This window comes from Nuphar pumila, chromosome 3 (genome assembly GCF_984573655.1).
Source record: "Nuphar pumila chromosome 3, dmNupPumi1.hap1.1, whole genome shotgun sequence".
Lineage (NCBI taxonomy): Eukaryota > Viridiplantae > Streptophyta > Magnoliopsida > Nymphaeales > Nymphaeaceae > Nuphar > Nuphar pumila.
The window spans coordinates 118,013,183-118,034,740 of record NC_143251.1 but is presented as its reverse complement, the minus strand read 5'-3'; the positions used below and the strand labels follow the sequence as shown (position 1 = coordinate 118,034,740).

Genomic DNA, 21,558 nt, shown 5'->3' with positions numbered 1-21,558 from the left:
GAACAGCCTGCCTGCATTTCCTTTTATTAGACTCACACACCATCTTTAATGAATCTTTGATACTTGATAAAGTCTGAGATCAGTGAATCTCTATCATTTATCACCAAGTCACTTCAGCCTATAGCATATGTTATTAATTCTTTTCCGGTATTGGAAAAAACCAACCACCTGATCTGAAACATCCCCCGTTGGGGACAGAAGAGCCATGACAATGTGGGCTTAACCCTTGATGCAGTATCGCATGGTTTTAGATGCAGAGCTCTATATTCATACACGGCCGGATTGGATTCTGATAAATCATCAAACACATGAAGTTCAAGAACTCGAGCAAAAGAGCTTGGTGGATTCTGATCGCTGATCAATTATTTTTATACTTTGCAATACCGCCATCGAAGTTCAAGAACTTGAGCACAAAAACAATCATGGCTCATGTTTCAAGAACTGCAACGAGGCATCAAGCTTTCTACTCTTCTGGGTGCCCCTTGCAAGCTTTCTGGTACAAAAAGCCACCATGGTGACATTGAAACTCGGATTGACGGTCAATATTGAAAATTCTGGCTCAGCATAACCAAGAGATCTTGGCTTCCAAGTCCAGAGATTGTAAATGAAGCAACGAAGCAAAAAATGAAACCAACTGAATAACAGGAGAAACGTAGTCGTTCTCTATCACAAGTTCTTGTCAATAAACTCACAAATCCTCTCTTCCATGTAGATCCGGTCCTGATATTGCCGAGGCATGTGCCTCTCATCGGGGAAGATTAGGAGCTCATATGGCTTACCAGCACCGATAAGTGCATTAACAAGCCTTGCAGTGTGCCGAAAATGCACATTTTCGTCGATCATTCCATGCACAAGCAACAACTTGCCCCTGAGTTTGTCCACATGATACATAACAGAACCATAGTCGTATGCTTCTGGGTTGTCCGCTGGCTTGCCCATGTATTTTTCTGTGTAGAAAGTGTCATAACCATCCCAAGAGGTAACCGGAGCACCAGCAACAGCACAGCAGAAGGTATCTGGAAATCTTGCTAAGGTGATGGCAGAGAGGTAGCCACCATAACTCCAGCCATACAGTCCAATGTGTTCAGGATTGGCAAGGCCTTGTTTTATAAGCCACTCTGCACCAGCAAGCTGATCCTCAGCATCAATACGGCCGAAGTTGTACTTGCAAGAGCCTTCAAACTTTAGTCCTCGCCGTGATGTGCCTCGGTTGTCCAACTGCAAATCCAGATAAAGTAAAACTGAAGCATTGAAAACTGCAACCCTATTTACAGAAAGCACAGACACCAAACTGAAAACTTTAGAAAATGGACAATTCAGATTTTTCATCAACCAATAAATGAATGAATATAGATTTTTTGGATAGCCAAGATGGGGGGTCGGTCAAAGAGAGGTTCAAACTCGAGAACCACCTCAGTTAAGATGGTGCAACGCTACTAGGCCAGCTAGTTCATTCAAACTTTATGAGCACATCATTTTTACGAATGTAATCCCCAAAGTTCAGAACACATCTATGTAACGTGGGTACTTCCACCAAAACCCTGAATCTGTGGTCATACCCGCACTAGCACTTGCACACTTTGGTATGGAACTATGGATTAATCAGGTTTTGGACTTGACTGATTTTAACTATTTTATGATCGAACCAGTCTGTAGTTAAAGCTTGAGATAAAAAGCATCCAATATTTACTAGATACTTAATATTCATTTGTTAGTTAATTATATATCTTTGACGTGTTTTAGGGTTGACAGCCCACAATTTTATATATAGAGAGAGAGCATTCCGTAAAATGTAATATATTTGTGCATTTTTTTTGTGTTTGTGTGTGTATATAGCCGTTCCCCCATACCCATCCTTTAGAAATTTACTTCGTGCCATGTTGTACCCAGTACCTGCACCTGTTCCTATGTTACATAGCATCCTGTGAACCCGTAAATCATCAAAGAAATTTATACTTTTAAGTTCCTAAGTGTGTATTCTGTTTAAATTTCTGCTTCCAAGTAATAAAATACAAAATTGACGTGGGATCTAAGCATCAATGGTTACTCGACCAATCCCACCACAGAGCACTAAATGGTTCGCCAAAGAAGCAAAGAAATTATCGGCTGATTCCAAACAAAAGTTCCTGGCAATAAGTTCTTAAGGCAATGTCTCGTAATAATTCCTAGAACTAGAAAATCAACGAGTCACTTATGTTACTAAGAACGAGTCATTTAAGCCAACTCAAAATCAAAATCCAACAAGGCAGCACAAAATTTTCAACAGCTGTTTCAGAGTGAGATCTTGCCACCTTGGTTGTGAAAGGAAGCCACATAACCCTTTGGGACAACTATATAACACCAACTTGGCATATATATATATATATATATATATATATATATATATATATTGGCAGCTGCTCAATCCATCCGTACTCAAGAGGAACACAATTGCGCACGTGATGAACGGTCAGTGTGCAAAAAATAGCAAAAAAGATGCCAAAACAAGCAAAAAAGGCCTTTAGCGGTGCAAGGTTTTTTTTTTTTGCTGGGACCTTTAGCGGCGCTCAAAACCGCTGCTAAAGGTCAGCTGGGGATGTGCCCAGTATTTTTTAGATTGTTTTTAGCGGCGGTTTTGAATGCCACTGAAGGCCTTTTTGTGGTTTTCAACATTTTTTGTGCAAAAAAATGCTGAACGTCCATCACACAGGTGATGTACATTAAGCAAGATTGAGTTTTTGATTGAGCACATATGGATTGAGCAGCTACCACTATATATATATGTGTGTGTGTGTGTGTGTGGGCGTGTGTGTAAAAGCTGCACAAAGTTCATGAATAAATATATTAAAAAGGAAAAATAACTGATCTGTGATGGTCAGCAATCAAGATTCCAATCGCAAGTGACTCATTGATCTATGGATAGTAACTTATAGACTGTAAATTTCCTTCTCAAACTATTAATCTGAAGACGATATATGCAATTGAAATTTCTTATATATTTCCTTATCATGCTGCTGTTCAATGCCCAAATTCTTATGTTGTGAGCAACTTAGCAATGTTATAAATAATTTGTAGCCCTTTTGAATATCTGTTTCCTTATTTCTAAAGTGTATGTCGTCTTCCTTGAAACTGACGTGTTGCCTAACCTTTCACCTGTCTATATGCAGATACCTGCACAGAACTCTCAACTGCTAGGGCATCAGTCGGGCAAATCACATGATACCAAGAACCAGTTTAGTAGAGACCCATGATCTCCAATGCTGGCTTACAATTCACAAGCCATATCCAAAGCATGGAACCCAGAATTTGTGTACCTCCATTTTCTGTGTAAGATGGGAAACACCTTAAACTAGCAAGTGGTAGAAAGATGGACTTTACCATTAAACAAAAAAGTAAAAATTTGACAAAGCAAAAATAATAAATTATAACTAAATCTGAACAATTTTACCAATTCAAATATTATAAAAAACTAACCTTCCAAACCAGGATTCCTTTGCTTCGAAAGTAATGTGCTCTCATATCAACAGTGTTCAACCATGAATCATAAACAATTTGGACGCTTGGACCACCATAGACACTGATCAAGGTCTTGTATGGTGGAGGCCCAAAACTTTTCCCATCAGGTCGATACAAGGCCCCATAGAGGACAGTACCATCACTTGCTGGAACTTCTAAAATTTCTGGTGGCACCAGTTGAAGCCTTTTGCATCGAGGAATAGTACGCGGCTGCTCAAACAGGGGCACCAACAAGCTTCCATCTAGAAGTGAACAAAGCAATACTCTGGGTGGTGTATTTAGGGAGTCATGAATATCAACGAACCTCTGCATCTGATGATCAAGGACAACCACATGCCTCCCGTTTCCATGGGTCAACCTCTGAGGCATCTGCAACGGGCTGCTCCAATCAGGAAATAAGCTAGTGCAGTATAAGTTGGACTCCAGAGGTCCATCCTTGGTTCCAGTGAAATAAATAAGCCCAGCATTCTCATTTACACCAGCAATTTGCTCAACCATCCAATCACCCTCAGTGATGGTCCCTAAGCAATCCCCATTCTTATCATGGAGATAAAGATGCCTAAAGCCAGTTTTCTCACTGGCCCAAATAAATCCCTTTGCAAACTTGTTTACACCTTTGTGTAGTGGCATAAAGCAACCATGTAAATTAATCCACACATCTGATTCTTCCACCAAGAGGAGTGTCCTGTCACCTGTGCTGATGTCAAAAGTGATTATCTTTAGTTTAGAGTGAGATCTATTCAATACCTGTGCAGCAAGAACATTGTCAGGCATCCATGTGATTCTTGCCAAATACTCTTCATCATGATCCTGTGTGCCACAAAGAAGGTCCATCCACGTAATTTCACCCCCAGAAGCAGAAACAACACCAAGTTGCACTTTAACATTTGAAGCACCAGAGAAGGGATAGGCATGATCTTCCTGAGCATCAGAACCAACATAATCTTTACCTTGATGCATGATTCTGAAAAGTGGAATTTCAGTTGCATCGACTTGTGTAAATGCGATATATTTTCCATCTAATGACCACCAGAATCCAGATTTTCGATCCATCTCCTCCTGTAACCATTGGATGGAAGAGCACCTACACTTTAACCTGATTGCCCCAAAAGTGGAATAACAACTCTTCAAATGAATGACATGGTTGAAGCTTACCTGTGCAATATACTCAGCAAGACCATGGGTCTGCAAAACGTCAACATACATGAGCACCGTCAATCTGGGAGTTGCTTGAAGGGTTATTTGTTCATTCTCATATGCCAAATTTTAGCATCAGAACACAAAAAAATGGTCAAAAACCAGTATTTCTAAAAACACAACTGAAACCTCCATCTTTTATAAAAAAATTGTAAAACCTATGTCACATGGGTGCGGGTGCGGGTGCGGGTGCGGGTGTGGGTGCGACACGGGTGCGGCGCAATTTCAAAAAATTTGGACACGGGGACTCGGCTATATATATATTAAAAAAAAATAATATATATATATATATATATATATATATATATATATATATATATATATAAGACTCGGTCAAAGTTGTTCCCATTAGGGGACAGGTGATGAGTTGTGAAGGCATTTTGTACACTTTCTTCATACAGGAATAATTCACTTTTGGGCACTTTCTTCATACACTGTAATAATTCACTTTCTTCATACAGGAAAAAACCACAAAAACTTGAGTTGTGCCCATTCTGTACTTAAAACTTGAAAGTGTACAGGTTTTTTAGTTGTGATGGGTTTTTTTCCTTACAGCTGTAGCCCAGAAAATTTTAAAAAAAAAATTCAAAAAAAAAAAAAAATTCCAAAAAATGGACCAAAATGACCCTGGGTGCGTTGACCACACCCAGGGTCGGGTTGACCGAGTCCGAGCCGCACCCGTGTCGGTGCGTGTTGACGCGGGTGCGGCGACCTTGGAGCCGAGTCCGTGTGACATAGTGTAAAACAAATATGTGAAGCATGTATAAAAGTATTAAGTATTACACTCAAGCACGACAAGGTTCAAGGATAGAGACAAACTGTAACATGCATTAGTGTTCCCCGAGTTATATAGTGTTTCGGGTAACCCTGGTCATGACTATGAAAGTCCTGATAAAGCGCAAAACGTGCAGGGAAGCGACCCTTTTAAATGGGAAACACACTTCCCAATATCAGTAAGCGAGTTTCCTTTTTTGGGGGGCTTGAACAGTTTTAGCCTTTACTAATTTTTTTTAACCAAAAAATAAATGACACTTTGTTTTTTTAAAAGGGTAAAATAGTCATTTTAAAATATCATGAAATAAGAAAAGTGAAAACAAGTAGGGTTTGGGGTTTTCGATTCCCAAACCCTACCCTCTCTCTCCCTCTCTCGTTCTCGATTCCCAGACTTTTGGCGACCTCCATGGGTGTCTTCAGGTCTCTCTCTCTCTCTCTCTCTCTCTCTCTCTCTCTTTGTCTTCATCTATTATGTGGCTTTCTCCATGTATTCTTCAGTGGCTACTCAATTCTTTAAATTTGCCTCATACATTTATGCTTGAAAATTCAATAATCTTTTGAAAAGGAATTGCTAGATATCATTATGCATTTATAGTATAAAAACAAATATTTAACTTATATAGTTATTTGGTTGTATTTTGTACTGCCATATAACCATTATTGTTTTCTCTTTTTGAAAGAAAAAATATGACATTTGTTCATTTATCTGTTATACCCCTGTTATTAGTTTCTTAGGAAAAGGAACAATGTCATCTTGATGTATTATATTAAATGGATGCAACAAGAATATGAATTATGATTTTTTCTTGATGAATTATTTATTAAATGCTTGCAATAGGATGCATTTGTTAAATGGTTGCAATAGGAATATAAATTATAAATTTTTTTTTGATGTATTATTTATTAAACGCTTGCAATAGGATGCATTTGTTAAATGGTTGCACTTGCATATATGACTCAATTTTGAGATTAATAGATCAGCTTTAATGTTATCTACTCATGCTTTATTTTGTCAATGATAATATAAATATTATATTTTGATAAATTAAAAAATATATAATTATATTTTTGCTTCCCTTTAGATTCCTATTCACTTCCCACTTGAATCCTAGATCGCTTCCTTATTCGTTTCCCCTTTGAATCTTGGTTTGCTTTTAATTCGCTTCTCTTCTCGCTTTTGAGACTATTTCGGTTCGCTTCTAAGTCATTCTGACTTCCCACTTCTTAAAATTTTAGAAGTGCATTGCTTCTCGCTTTCGCTTCTCGATTCGCTTCCTGCTCCCGCTCTCACTTCCTCGACTGGCAACTCTGGTCATGACTGTTTCCAACTTCAGGTAATCAAGGTGTGATTGAAAATGCCTCAATGCCATCATGTGTTTTCATTATTTTGTCTATGCATGGATGGTGATGTTAGATGTTCTATAATGGCCAAAGTTAACATATCATAACAGTAAAAAGATGCTTTATTTGAGTTACCATTCTAGTCGGTCCGGGACCTCAAATGGCAAATAAAAGGCGCCTGCAGAGCATCCAACATGAACATCAACCACTATATCACACCTACGTTGTTTTTTCCTTTTTCCTTTTTCAGGCTCAGATCTAAGTCCACAAGTTCAGGAGCCAGATCAAATTAGACAACATATGGTCTGCTCCCATCTAGACCCAAATTAAACCTGAATTCAACCCTTTAGAGTACATTACCAAAAAACACAATATTCTCAAAATCTCACCTATTTTGAAAATATCATGTTTCTATAACAATATTAACACAATAAAAACAAAATTTGCAACATTTTCATATCATTAATATTTGACTTACATTTTTATATTAACTTTGTATCTTTACATATGCCAATATTTTCTCGAGAAAAAATATATTTTTCAAAATATCACGAGATTTTCCCTCACTGAGATTTTTCTCAAAACAAGATTTGTAACATTGTTATTCAATATTCAGTAATCACAACCGGAAACTTTTTTCCCTTTTTGGTCCTTCATTTCTACATTAGATAATGACATAAAGATAGATGGGACAGAGATTTTGTTGACAGATGATCAACTACTAAATGCCAAAATTTTTCAGCCAATTCTCATATTTTCATCATGCATAGAGTTTACAAATCCAAGACTAAACAGGCTATAGAGGCAGATTTTGTAAAGAGATATGCGGAAATATAAAGAGTTTTATGAGCACTTGTAATGTCCTATAATGGACAAACAAAAGAGACAATAGCCAAGTCCACTAAGGGACAACACATACACAAGCCTTGAAAAAGGCAAAATATAGAAGCCGCTTTATTGAGAGAGTGAGAGAGAGCTCTCAAGCACATCCAATACAAAGGGATTCCCCCCTATTTATACAAGAAGAATTGAGGGAAAGGGAGGCCACAAGGCCTCAAAAGGTGAGCCAAAAAGGGGGCTCCCATGGAGTCGTTGGGGGCCCCAACGACTCAATGGTGTGACCCCTTTAAGTGGCTTAAAAAAGATAAAAAAAAGAAAACAAAAAAAAAATAAAATAAATACAAGAAATAAAAAAGGAGAAAAACAAGTACCCCTATCGGGTACTGTGTGAAATGACCATAATACCCCTATCAGGTATTATGGTGTAATATATATATATATATATATATATATATATATATATATATATATTGTTACATATATTTTAACACCCCCCCCTCAAACTTTACGAGGAGATGACCGAAAGTTTGCCAAGGAGAAACAAGAAGTGAGGAGCAGGAAGTGCTTTAGTAAAAAAATCTGCGAGCTGATAGACAGTGTAACTGTCCCCACGGAGATACTCATCACGAACATAGTGACAGTCCATTTCTATATGTTTGGTCCGCTCATGAAAGGTGTGATTGCTGGCAATATAGATAACACTTTTGTTGTCACAGCAAAGCTTCGAGGCATCGGAGATTTCAACTCTCATATCTTGAAGAAGACTTCGAAGCCACACAAGTTTCATCGTAGTAGTTGTCATAGCCCGGTATTCAGCCTCGGTAGATGATAAAGAGACTTTCTGCTATTTTTTGCATCTTCAAACAATTAGCGAATCTCCTAAAAAGATACAGAAACCCGTAGTTGAGATTCTGCTATCATTTGGGTTTCCTCCCCAGTCAACATCAGTATAGGCAAGCAAATTTAATGAACAGAGTGAGGATAAAAATAGCCCTTTAGTTAGAGTGTTTTTGATATAGCGAATAATCTGAAGCATGACACTCATATGCACAGTTGTAGGAGCATGTTAGAATTGGCTGACAGAGTGAACATCGTGAGCGATGTCTGGCCTGGTGATGGTCAGATAGGTGAGAGATCCAATGAGTTTTTTGGAGGGTGTAGGATCATCCAGTAGAACCCCCTCCTCCAAGTGTAGTTTAGCGTTGATGACCTCTGGAGTATCCACCTTTTTGTCATCTGTAATTCCAAATTAGGAACATATATCTGCAACAAGCTCCATCTATGATAATATGTACCCCTAGGGAGAGTATGCAACTTCAATACCAAGAAAATATTTGAGAAAACCTAAATCAGACATATCAAAGTTATCTTTTAACATATTTTTTACATCAATAATACCACTTTCATCATTGCCTGTGATGATCATATCATCAACATAAAGTAAAAGAATAACAATACTATTACCTGCACTTTTAACAAAGAGAGCAATGTCAGTATAACAAAAACGAAATCCCAACTTGATCATGATAGCACTAAATCTATCATACCAAGCCTTAGGGGCTTATTTAAGACCATATAAAGCTTTTAATAATTTAAGGGTTTGACCTTGTTCAAAAGTAATTCCCGGCGGAGGATCCATATATACTTCTTCATTTAATTGACTATTAAGAAAGACATTTTTAGCATCTAATTGAAATATAGGTCATTTCTTAGATGCTACAGCAATTAGGGTTCGAACACTAGTCATTCGAGCAACAGAAGCAAAGGTCTCCTTATAGTCAATGTTGTATTCTTGTAAGTATCCCTTAGCCACTAATCTTGCTTTATATCGTTCTAAGGAACCATCACTTTTTGTCTTAACTTTGTAAATCTAACGACATCCAATAGCTTTTTTATTTGGAGGAAGTTGAACTAATTCCCAAGCTTTAGCCTTCTTTAAGGCATCTAGTTCAACCCTCATTGCTTCAATCCAATATGGTATATTTTTTCCTTGATTATAATGAGAAGTATCATAATATGAATGTAAGGCTATTAGACAAGCTCTATAATTTGGTAGGAGAGATTCATATGAAACAAACCTATTAGGTGGAATTGATTTTCTAGAGAAGCGCCTAAAGAAAGTTTCTTTTAGAGGTTCATTAAGCCGCAAGAATTTTTCTAAAGCACTAATAGGTTTCTCTTGCTCACGCCGGGTGTAAACATGTAGATTGTCACCATTAGTTGGTGATATTTCAATATTATGTGTGAACTATTATGTGTGTTTTCTAATATTTTGGAATGACTTAAAGATTTATTATTTGAATCTTCTAAAAGATCATTTAAAAACATATATTCAATTTCATTTTGTTTGTCTAATATTTCAAATTTGTTCTCCTCTTCTAAAAAGGTCACATCTTTTTAGACATAATTTATTGTTTTTATAATCAAATCATCTATAGCCTTTTTGATTTTCGCCATACCCCAAGAATACACATTCAATTGCCTTTGGTGATAATTTATCACTTTTATGTAAAAGAATAAAGCATTTACATCCAAAAATACGAAGACGATTGAAATCGGGTGAGATTTTAAAAAGTTTTCATAAGTAGAAATATTATTTAATTTTAAAAATGACATTTGATTGATTAAGTGGAGGTTAACACGGCTTCGGCCCAAAATTTTTTAGGAATATTTTTAGAAATAAGTAATGATCTAGTGGTTTCTAAGATATGTCTATGTTTTCTTTCCGCTAGACCGTTTTGTTGTGGAGTTCTTTGACATGATCTTTGATGACAAATGCCATGTTGTTTTAAATATGTTTGAAATTCATTAGATAGGTATTCTCCTCTGAGGTCGGATCTAAGAATGAATATGTGACTTTGAAATTGATTTTGAATTTTTGCACAAAATTCTTTAAAAAAGGTAAAGACTTCTGATTTAAGGTTAAGAAAATAAATTCATACATATCTAGTATAATCATCAATAAAGGTCACATAATATGAATAACCACCTTTAGATAGAATCAGAGATGGTCCTCACACATCGGGATGCACCAATTCAAAAGGTCTAGTTGAAATAAAGGTTCTTATAGGAAATGGAATAGACTTCATTTTTCAAAAAATACAATCTTTGCAATTGATATCTTTTTCCTTACAAAACTTGTTTCCAAAAGGAAAAAGATACATTTTAGAATAACTTGGATGTCCAAGTCTTTTATGCCAAGTTTCAATACTTTTGTCTTGGGCATAAGTACAAAAAGATTTTATAGGGAGTGTCTAAGTGATCTATGTAGTAAAGATCTCTCTTTCTATGGCCTTGCCCAATCCGCTTCCCGAATTGGAGATCCTGCACAAAGTACCCTTGAGATGAGAAAAATATTTCACATTCATGGTCGGCAATTTGGGAAACGGAAAAGAGATTGAGATTTAGTTTAGGAACTATTCTTACTTTTGGAACAAAAAAGTTTTGAAAATGTTTAGGATCTAGAGTTCCAATGCCATTTATTTTGAGAAAAGTTTCATCGGCCGTAGACACACAAGACATTTTTGAATTGGCGCAAACGTTGGTTAAAGCATTTTCATGGAGAGTCATGTGAAAAGAAGCTCCGGAATCTAAAATCGAAGAATACGTACTGGGAGGTGATGAAGAGGCAATAGTGGCACCAGAGGTGGAGGAAGTAGCTTTCAAGATTTGTTGGAGAGCCATGGATATTTGACCAAGAGTGTCCTTGAGATCCCCGTTTTTGCCTTCATCTTCTTTAGTGGAGGATTCCTCAACGGAAGCCATTGATATGTCCCGGCTCATAACAATGATGACATATAATCATCTTCCTTCCACCATTCCCTTGTTTTCCAAAATGAGGTGGCTTGTATGTTTTAACATGGTTGTCGGGTTTAGATACGGCAAGAACATCATCCATGCTTTTACTCATGCCATGCCGAGTCTCTTCTTGAGTAATTTCGGCAATGACATCCTCTAATGGAGGAAGAGTGGATCTATGAAGGAGTGAGGATTTCATTTGTTCAAATTCAGGACGAAGCCCAAATAAAAATTGAAACAATCTATCTGGTTCCATTTGTTTTTGTCTCAGCTCAACATCCTCCATAGCCACCAATTTAGGCTCTAAAAGAGTCAATTCATCCCACAAGGGATTTAGAACACTATAGTAATCTTAGATGCTCATGTCCACTTGTTTTGTAGTTCTAGCTTTCTCTTGCAAGAAATAGGCTCTTGCAAGATTTTTTTGGGTATACATACCCTTCATGAAAAACCAAGCTTCATTGGCTCGGCGAAATTTTGCAATATTAGCACATACCTTAAGTTCAACATTATTCATAAACCATGCTAGGATTTTTGCATGGTTGTTTTCTCAATCTTCCACTTGACGTCGGTGGTCTTCTATTGCTTTGAGGCGAGCATCTCCCTCAAGAGCTTTTTCTTGGCCTCCTTCCGTCTTTGTGAGCTTAAGTTGAGGTTCCGGAATGATCCCCATAATATAACCCCAAAGCTTGTTTCCTTTGAGATTATTTTCCATTGCGGATGCCCATATCATGTAATTTTTTCCATTGAGCTTGAATGATAAGTCGATATTGGTCTTCATTGCTTCAATAAGAGAGTATATAAAAGAAGCGGAGAGAGATTTCACCTTGGAAGAATCGGATGGCTCTGATACCATGTAAAGAGATGCAAAAATATAAAGAGTGCTATGAGCACTTGTAATGTCCTATAATGGACAAACAAAAGAGACAATAGCCAAGTCCACTAAGGAACAACACATACACAAGCCTTGAGAAAGGCAAAATATAGAAGTCGCTTTATTGAGAGAGTGAGAGAGAGCTCTCAAGCACATCCAAATACAAAGGGGTTCACCCCCATTTATACAAGAAGAATTGAGAGAAAGGGAGGCCACAAGGCCTCAAAAGGTGAGCCAAAAAGGGGGCTCCCATGGAGTCGTTGGGAGCCCCCAACAGTAATAATTGTGACCGTTGGGGCCCCAACGACTCAATGGTGGGGCCCCTTTAAGTGGCTTAAAAAAGATATAAAAAAAAGAAATAAAAAATAAAATAAATACAAGAAATAAAAAAGGAGAAAAACAAGTACCACTATCAAGTACTGTGTGAAATGACCATAATACCCCTATTGGGTATTATGGTGTAATATATATATATATATATATATATATATATATATATATTAACAGATTTCCTGCCTCAGATCATCCAGTCACATACATTACAGTACAGAATGGCATTTGTTTCCCTACCACCACCTCACTCTTTTGTAACATTAAGATACAACAGACTGCTACATTAATGACATTTTAGGGAATGGACTAAATATAGGAGGAGAACATCAAACAGGGAGTTTGGCACTTATTTGAAAGGAAAGAGTGAACTTTCATTAAGGGCGCATTTGCATGCCATGGATAATTTGGAATTTCTGCGGAAACACATGCACAAAGCATTTCCACAGGTCCTACCATAAAAACACAAACAGAATCCCTGCTTCCTTTTTTAAGACTATCAAAAGCAAGTATAATAATAGTTATCGATCATTTTATTTACTATTCACCAGTTCTCCAAGTGTTCTGGAATTGTAAGTGAAACCAGTGTAACCATGGCAAAAGTTGCATGTAATGAGGAAAAGAGAAAAGGAGCTACAAACCAGTACTAATAAAATTCAGCACATACTGAAATAAGTCAGCAAGTAAATAATGAAACACAACAGCAAATGAAGAAACTATATTTTACCTTCAAACTTCCTCTAGCACCAAAAGTCAATTGTTTGGATTCACCAGTTGATAAATTTAGAATGCATAGTTCATCGTCTCTTACATAAGCAAGCATAGATGCATCAGGAGAGAGATGAGGATCAATGATTGGTGAGGAAGGAGCACTTGGAAGCTTAAGTTCGGCCTCCAAACCAGGAACCTCCTGAATATAAATCTGTTGGCAAAGAAAAAGCATCGCATTTCAATATAACAGACAGAAGTCAGAATACAAAACGGAAGCATATGAAGCAGCCAAAATTTAGTTATGCAAAAGCATTATGCCAGTGTGTGTGCGTGCATCTGCGTATGTTGCTCAAGCTTGACACTGAACAAAATGCTCCAAGGTCAGAAGAAATCGTTGAACGTCAATCTATGGCTGCTTCAGAGTAACCACAGGGCAAAAAAGAACTGTGAAATTTTAATGAGGAACGATTTATTGCATGAAATACAATAAGGAAGAAGAGATGGATGCTGCATGATAAATCAACTCAATAGAGCAATTAGCTTACAACAGTGTTGGACAATGCTTGGGGAAAAAGGCTGGCCAGAATCATATGGTTGCTTTTCTTCTAGAGGAAAGAAACAATGACGGACAGAGTACTAGCCTCAAAGACCCACAATGTAGATTTTCGCTAGCCAGTGGCTTCTGAAGGAATGCCAAACCAGCCAAGACATTATGTATGGTGATATACCTTGAGCTTAAATCATCTCACTAGGGCAGTGGGCAACAACTGCACCAAGAGGCAAGAAATAGAACCACCTAAAAGTGTAGGAAGCAGAAAGGGGAAGTAACCATGCATTGGAATCAGGATCATGAGATAATGGATTGTGATAGAGTGGAGCAGCTAATGGAGCCTAACACCCTTGAAGTCTGTGCCCTCCCATAAAGGAAAATTTTCTACTACAAAAGAACTAATATCGTGAAGAAAATAGGAAAGCATCCCAGGAATCAAGCAAAACATCTCAGGATAGCCTCCACAGATGAGAAGAGGAAAGCTGTAGATGAAGCCTTTTAAGCAAGCATCACAGCCATCAGTCACTGCCAGAATGCAGTAGCCAATAACTGAGTGTAATCCGTTTGGAGTTGATTTTTATTTCTCTCAGTTTAGCAATATACCAAAATAGGAACTGATTCAAGTAAGTCACCAGATCACGAGACAAATGCTTACATTTACTAAACCACTAGAGAAGTATCAGTAGCATATTTGAATTTCACCAAGCCATGAAAGAAAACCACCCCGCTTCCTATTAATATACTATTGGGCTTTTTGACATGCTTCAAGTGACCACAATGAACATACGATCAAAGACTTATTCAACCATTAAGAAAAAATTGTGATCTCTTCCTAATCCACAGAGTCTGCATGTTGAAACTTTGAACTATCAAGGACATGTTTTCCCATCAAAGACATGAAGACTAAAAATGAAAGAGAACTCCCAGCATTAATATTCCAAAAGTCCAAATAAAGAAAGAGAAACAGACTATCCTCATGTAAACTATAACTTAAAGATGGAAATACTAACATATAGCAGGATAAACATTGTAAACCACCACATGAATGTATGTTCTTGTACTATTGAATGCGTGCAGAACATGGTTCAGAGCATTAAAGAGAAAGGATACTATCACAACTACAGAATAACTTAAATTCACGCAGATAACAAAACAAAGAAAAAACGGAGTAGAAATAAAGAAAAACAGAGTAAAAACAAACAAACAGACCCCGCTAGGCAGAGGGATCATGATTTTGGCAGGCTTAGAACAAGACTTTGCCCATTCGTACCGGGTGACTCCCAACCCTCTCTCCCTCAGCCTTTCCCTCCTCAGCTTCTCTTCCGCAGACAAACTGCTCTCCCCTAGATTCCCACCCGGTGGACTAAAAACCAACACTTGTTGTTGTGTCAACGGGTCGAACACGAAGACATTGTAGTTCAGGGAATTGTCCGGACTGAACAAGAATGAAACCAAGCTATCGTCGGGACTGAAGCTGACAGAAGTCGGGGCGACGTAACCGGGCAAAGGGTATTGAACGATCTCCTCTACAGGGAACAGTAAACAATCATCTGGGCTCTGTTTAGCACAATTATCAGTGGGTGGCATGTTGTCTTCCGATGATTTTCTTCGTTTGAGTTTCCTTTTCGAGTTGGCGCGCATTCCAGAAGAGTTCTAAAAGTTAAAACCAATTTTCGATCACATGCATATGAGAACGAGTGAAAATTCAACATGAAGATCACACAAGATCAACAAAAATAGGAACTTTTTTTCTATATATAATAACAACGATCGACCTGAAACATTCTAAGGTAAAACTCAACGAAAATACCGAAAACTGCAGCTGATGGAGTGCTGGAAGAAATCAGAGGGAATCGTTTAGAGCCGTTGCAAAAAAGAAACAAAGTTTCAAGATTTTCCGATATTAATAAATGCTGAAACCGTATTTGACTCGGATTCCATCTCTTCAAAAGCCCTAGTTTTCATGCACTGCAATAAATTGAAGGGGAGAATAAGATAAAAATTAGTGAACTCCAAAAGATGGAAAGAAAACCTGTTTGGCTAACATAAAAACAACGAACTTGGAAGGTTCAAGTTGACAAACGATAGGATTTAGCTCTACCAACCAAACGGGGGGAAGTAATCTAATTCCGTCTAAGACAAGCAAAAACGCGAAAATTTAATCAGAGAACGGAAAGTAGAGGGGGAAACAAAAGGAGAAAATTTTGTTGTTACACAAAAATCCCACCAAAAAGTGTGATTTCTCTTCCGATTTTAACCAGAAAGAAACAGAATCGATCAAAAGAGGAACATCCTCAAATTTTCAAACTCGTTCTTTTCTCGATAAAGAAAAGCCCGATTCTCTACGCAAAATTTCCCGAAAAGAAATAAAAAAAAAAAGGATATCGAGAACGAGAAAAGTACAAGGGGTTGGGAATGGTCCAATCAAGAAAAGAACCCCAGAATTTCCCGTTTGGTGGAAATGGAAAGGAACAAGGAGGAGATCAGGCCGAAATCCGGATCTCGAAAGAAAAACACGGATCGAGGTTCTCGCGAGCGGAGGGCTCCGGTGATCGCGAATTTGTGATGCCGCGATCGCCAACAACGAGATTTCCGGAATTTTGAGTTTCGAAAATCAGCCTACGCCGTTTGTACAATGTGGACTGTACTCTAGCTTCTGGAACCAGCTGAGTGATAGCCAATGGGTTGGATAAGTTTTCATCTATCCGACCCGAACCGAAATCGAATAATATTTGGGCCGGGTCTGATTTTTGACAAGGATCTTGGATCTGTCTCGACGCATTCTTCTTACCTGAGCATTTCCCATCCCCTTGTAAGTAGAAGTGAATGTTTCATAAATTTTGGTGGGTTGGATATTGGATTCTATTTTTTGACCCCACATAGTGACCACTGACCACCAGTTGTTTGGGCTTGTTTGGATCCACCTTAATGGGTTTGAATTCGACCGCTTGAGTAGATCCATAGTAAAGGTGGCAGAAAAATGTAAAATGCTTAAAATTAATTTTTAATATTATTTTAATAGTTTTAACATATGTTTATAAATAATTTTGTAATTATTTTTTAGCTGGAACGATTCATCGGTATCGCTCCATTCACCTTGGCTGGCCCCGATACTATTTTGACAACATTGGATGGTAAGGAAGCCGAGAGAGAGAGAGAGAGAGAGGTTGTTTTGACCAAATATGTTTTTATGGATGCTTATGGCTAAAATAGTAGAATCGATTTTTTGATTATATTTTTCTAACGCAAAAAAAAAAAAAAATTAAGGGTTGATAATTCATTACGTTGTACACTTTTGATTTTTCAACCTTGGAAAAAATCTGGCATACAAGTCAAGAAAACATGACCTAAGAAACTGATTCCAACCAAAACCAAACATGTAAATCAGATCGGGAGGGCCATATGTGTCGAAAAATAAATAAAAGATACAATTAAAAAGTTTCCACTAAAGTAATCTTGCCCACGTGGATAGCCAACATCATCCCCTCTCTTGGTCAGGCTGCATTGCTTCCTCATGGTATTACTCTTCATGTGTGTTCATCAAGTCTGTTTTTTTTTGTTTCAGCTGTTCATTTTTTGCATTGTAGACGCCACTCACTTAAAACTTTGAATGGATCTCAAGAAATCCGTGAGACTCATCTAAGAAACAACCTATCTATCTAAGGTGCTCAGGCTGCCATTAATCAAATGGATGAACGGCATCCAAAGCAGCTTCGACTAGGAAATAAGGATTTATACCTACATGTAGGGGTGTCAACGGGTCGGGTTTACGTAGACCTGGCCCAGACCAAACCCTATAGGGTTTGGATATGGTGATAAATAACCGGATTACGTCCCAATTAATACATGGTACAAAATGAACTTTACGTTTCTTTCCTCCCCACATGGATAGAAGTAGGTAAACAGGAATTAACTCTAACTCCCACATGATGAAAAAAAGTAAAAGATCTCAAGAAGAAAATAATCATATTTGACCACTGTACATTGCTAACATCAGGAAATGGAATAATCGTGAATTTCGGGTAACTGGCCGAGCCGCTGAAGTAGCTAAAGTAGTGATAAATCCTGTCAATAAAATAGGTCCTATGGAAAGTCCGTCGATTCCGAGTCTCTAGTGAAAATCAAAAAGATTTATTTACTTTTTTTCATCATGTGGGAGTTAGAGTTAATTCATGTTTACCTACTTCTATCCATGTGGGGAGGAAAGAAACGTCTGAACTCAGCTACAAAGTTCATTTTGTACACTGCACGAGGTTCCATTTTTCTCTTAATGGGAGTTCTAGGTATGGGTTTATATGGTTCCAATGAACCAAAATTAAATTTTGAAACATTAGCTAATCAATCGTATCCCGTGGCATTGGAAATAATATTTTATTTTGGCTTCCTTATTGCTTATGCTGTCAAATCACCGATCATACCTTTACATACATGGTTGCCAGATACCCATGGAGAGGCGCATTAGCCCAACCCGAGTTCCGATTAAGACCAACAAATTTTTAACGTAAAAATGATAAAAAATATTATTTTATTAGGTATGGTGAGAGTCTTGTTCATGTAGTTTTTATAGGGTCCGGGTATAGTTTTTTTTTTATATATAACAAATCCAATTAGACTCAAGTCCAAACCCAATATAATACCCGAAAATCTGGTGTTTCTGATTCTACCTGAATCCCAACAAAACCCATGATTTTTTATGCTCCACATGGCCCATTAAAATGTCACAGATGAGGTCATCAAACATGATATCACAGTACAATTCTAGATGTGCAAAAATAGAATGGTGAATGGGGGCATTTTTTATGCACCGACGCTGCATATGCAGCGCCTCAGACAGACACTCATCTCAACATTTTTTAGATGAAGAGAGAAATGCCTAGATGGACGGCTGTACGAGCGATACATGATGCAGCGGTGCCGCATGCTGCATTTTATGTGAACACACATAAAAAACTTCTTGAACCATACTTTACTGTTTTAAATTTTTTCATGATTGAATTTGAAAGTAGGTGCTAACAAAAAATGTGCGTCTAACAACAGAACAAGGTTTTTTTTGGACGTTTTTGTAAATCTTACCGTGCAAATGTGCTCAGCTACAAATCGACATGGGGGCCAGCCCTTTTTTGACAGAAAAGTATTGATTTTTTTAACACCGAATATTTGTGAAACTTTTGGTTTGTTAATTTTTAATTATTTAAAAACCTACCTAGGTGTTGGAATTGAATGATTCAAAAGTAGATCACACTTATATAATCAGATTTGGAATAAACAAATCTCAATAACTTTTATTCAATGACTAATTACACAGGGTAGAGGTAGCTACACATCTTTTGGTGCGGATCTTTGTATGGCATTAACGGGGTGGAATTCATAAGTGCAAGTTGTTTTGACTCTATTTTTTTTATATTTACCGAAGAGGATCAAAGACCTAGTTGCACTGGCTTTGCTGCCAAACTTATGATCGCTGTCCTGACAATGTAAAACTTCATGGGCTTACCCCTTTTCTCATGGAGTTTCCCTGCTTCGGCTTGCACAAGGGGTGGCTCCCATGCAATTGGACCTAGACCCCTTAGTTTCCTTTAGAACCCTCAACATTTTTTCTCGCTCCTTACGGTGATTCTCATGATTTTTTTTGTTGCATTTTGATGGGGTTGTGATATCCTTCTTATCAACTTTTCTGGTTATGTCAAAACATAAGTTTGATAAATATATACATATATATATTGTTTTATTTTATTTAAACTTTTATTATAGCCCCATGTGTATTTGTGTTTGGTTGTTTTTGTTAATGTTTTTTTATGTTTTATTTAATATTTATCATCAGATTTATTATTGGGGTTTACTATGTTTATGTTTTTTTCACATTCACACACATATATTTGTCTATGTTGTCGATGATTTATATTTTTTGTTTGTTATTTAGTTAATATTTGGTATTTTTATTTTGGTGTAATGGGGTTAGGCTTGATTGTGCACAAGTATTGAATATGCATTATGAGATTATTGTGAGTAGTTGGTTTTTTGTTGTTGTAGGTAATTATGTTAATTGAATGTATGAAGTATATATAGATGACCTTTTCACAAATGTTATTTTCATTAGATGAATGATATGTTGTGTAGTTGGTGCAGACAGTTAATGATAACCTCTAAAAATATTAAAATATGATATTATAACATTCATCACCCTACTTAGAGATCTATAGTGGTCTCCAAAAATAGTAGTTTTAAAGAATCTATAGCTTTGATGTCTCGTAAAATCATATATGCGGAAGAGTAAATTATCATTCGGTATAATTGTTCTCCAAAGATATGCCAACATATATGGATATATGTCTTGGACGATGATGATATAAATTGATATTATTTAGTGATGATATTTACTTAGTTGCTCACAATGCTAAAAAAAAGGTTTGTTGCTTTTAGAGTTAAATAAGAAGAAATTGTAAGTGATGTACAAGAAACAATTGATGAATAAAATAATGAAAATTATCTAAAAAATGTGCATCTATCTCATGCACAATCTATCAAGATAAGTCATTTGGCAAACATGCAATTGTCACAAAGAGTAGACAATATTGATGTCCTAAACATTGAGCTCAGACACGCAAAGGGCATGCAGTTGCCTGATCTAGTTAGGTATATAGATGTTTAACACGCAGGTAGTGAAGAACTTCTACGAACAATGGATATTGTACATAATCAGAGGATCATTGTAAAGGATGTGAAATCACATGGGCAAACCAGTGTCAATGATCTTCATAGCATTAATTTGGATGACATCCAAGCTTCTTGGGCAGATAACAAATCTAGGTACAAGTTGTTGGACATTGTAATTTATTCTTGAGATATAGGTATGATGATGAATATAGATATTCGACATTCTGGCATTGAAAAAAAATTCATAAATAATTGATGTTGTATATAATTAGAGGATCATTGTAGAGGATGTGAAACTACGTGGGCAAACCAGTGTTGATGATCTTCATGATAGTAATTTGGATGACATCTAGCCTTCTAGAGCCGATGACAAATCTAGGTACAAGTTGTTAGACATTGTAATTTATTCTTGAGATGTTGGTATGATGAGAGAGGTGTTAATTTTATCGTTAATCTTGAATATTGAAAATGCAAGAATATTGCATGCATGAAAACAAGCAAAGCGATATATACGATAAATTTTGATTTAGTTTATGCAACCCAATAATCAACTAATGGTACTAGTGATTACGTTGACAATAGAAAATTAAATGATATCGATGATTATGACTATACCATGTTGGTTGAGCTTGACTCAGAATTGATAGGAGAGGACGAAGACATTGATGACATGAAAAAAATAATGATGAGTGAAATTGATGTACGAATGACAATTGAAAAGTCAAACCCTTGCTATGTTGTATAAGTTATATAAGCATTTGTTAGGCAGTTGAACTATTTTATATTTTTATACTAATAAGGTATGGTTGAATAGGTTCGCATTAAATGAATTCTTATATAATGAAGAGCAATTGCAAATCATTAAAGTGAAGGCATCTATGTTGTATGACGAGTTGTGTAATGAAAAACTTAATGATTGAGAACATTTTCAGTAGCTGACAACATGCTCAAACGATTGAGAAATTGCTTTTGGCAAAAAGGTTTACTGATCTTC

General features: G+C 36.8%; 1 protein-coding gene across 2 annotated transcripts; it reads right to left on the bottom strand.

Annotated features, from left to right (window-relative positions):
* Positions 1-639: 639 nt before the first annotated feature.
* On the bottom strand, positions 640-16,646 carry LOC149843437 (uncharacterized). Of its 2 annotated transcripts, XM_090001831.1 has the most exons (6): positions 16,314-16,646; positions 15,120-15,878; positions 13,377-13,571; positions 4,651-4,680; positions 3,454-4,554; positions 640-1,218 (listed from the first exon to the last, which is right to left on the bottom strand). In XM_090001831.1, the coding sequence occupies exons 2-6, from the start codon at positions 15,549-15,551 to the stop codon at positions 667-669; spliced, it is 2,310 nt and encodes a 769-aa protein (XP_089857957.1). In that variant the 5' UTR covers positions 15,552-15,878; positions 16,314-16,646; the 3' UTR covers positions 640-666. The 2 variants fall into 2 exon arrangements, with proteins under 2 accessions (XP_089857957.1, XP_089857958.1); XM_090001832.1 differs by having other exon boundaries at positions 15,120-16,646.
* Between the last annotated feature and the right edge of the window lie 4,912 nt (positions 16,647-21,558).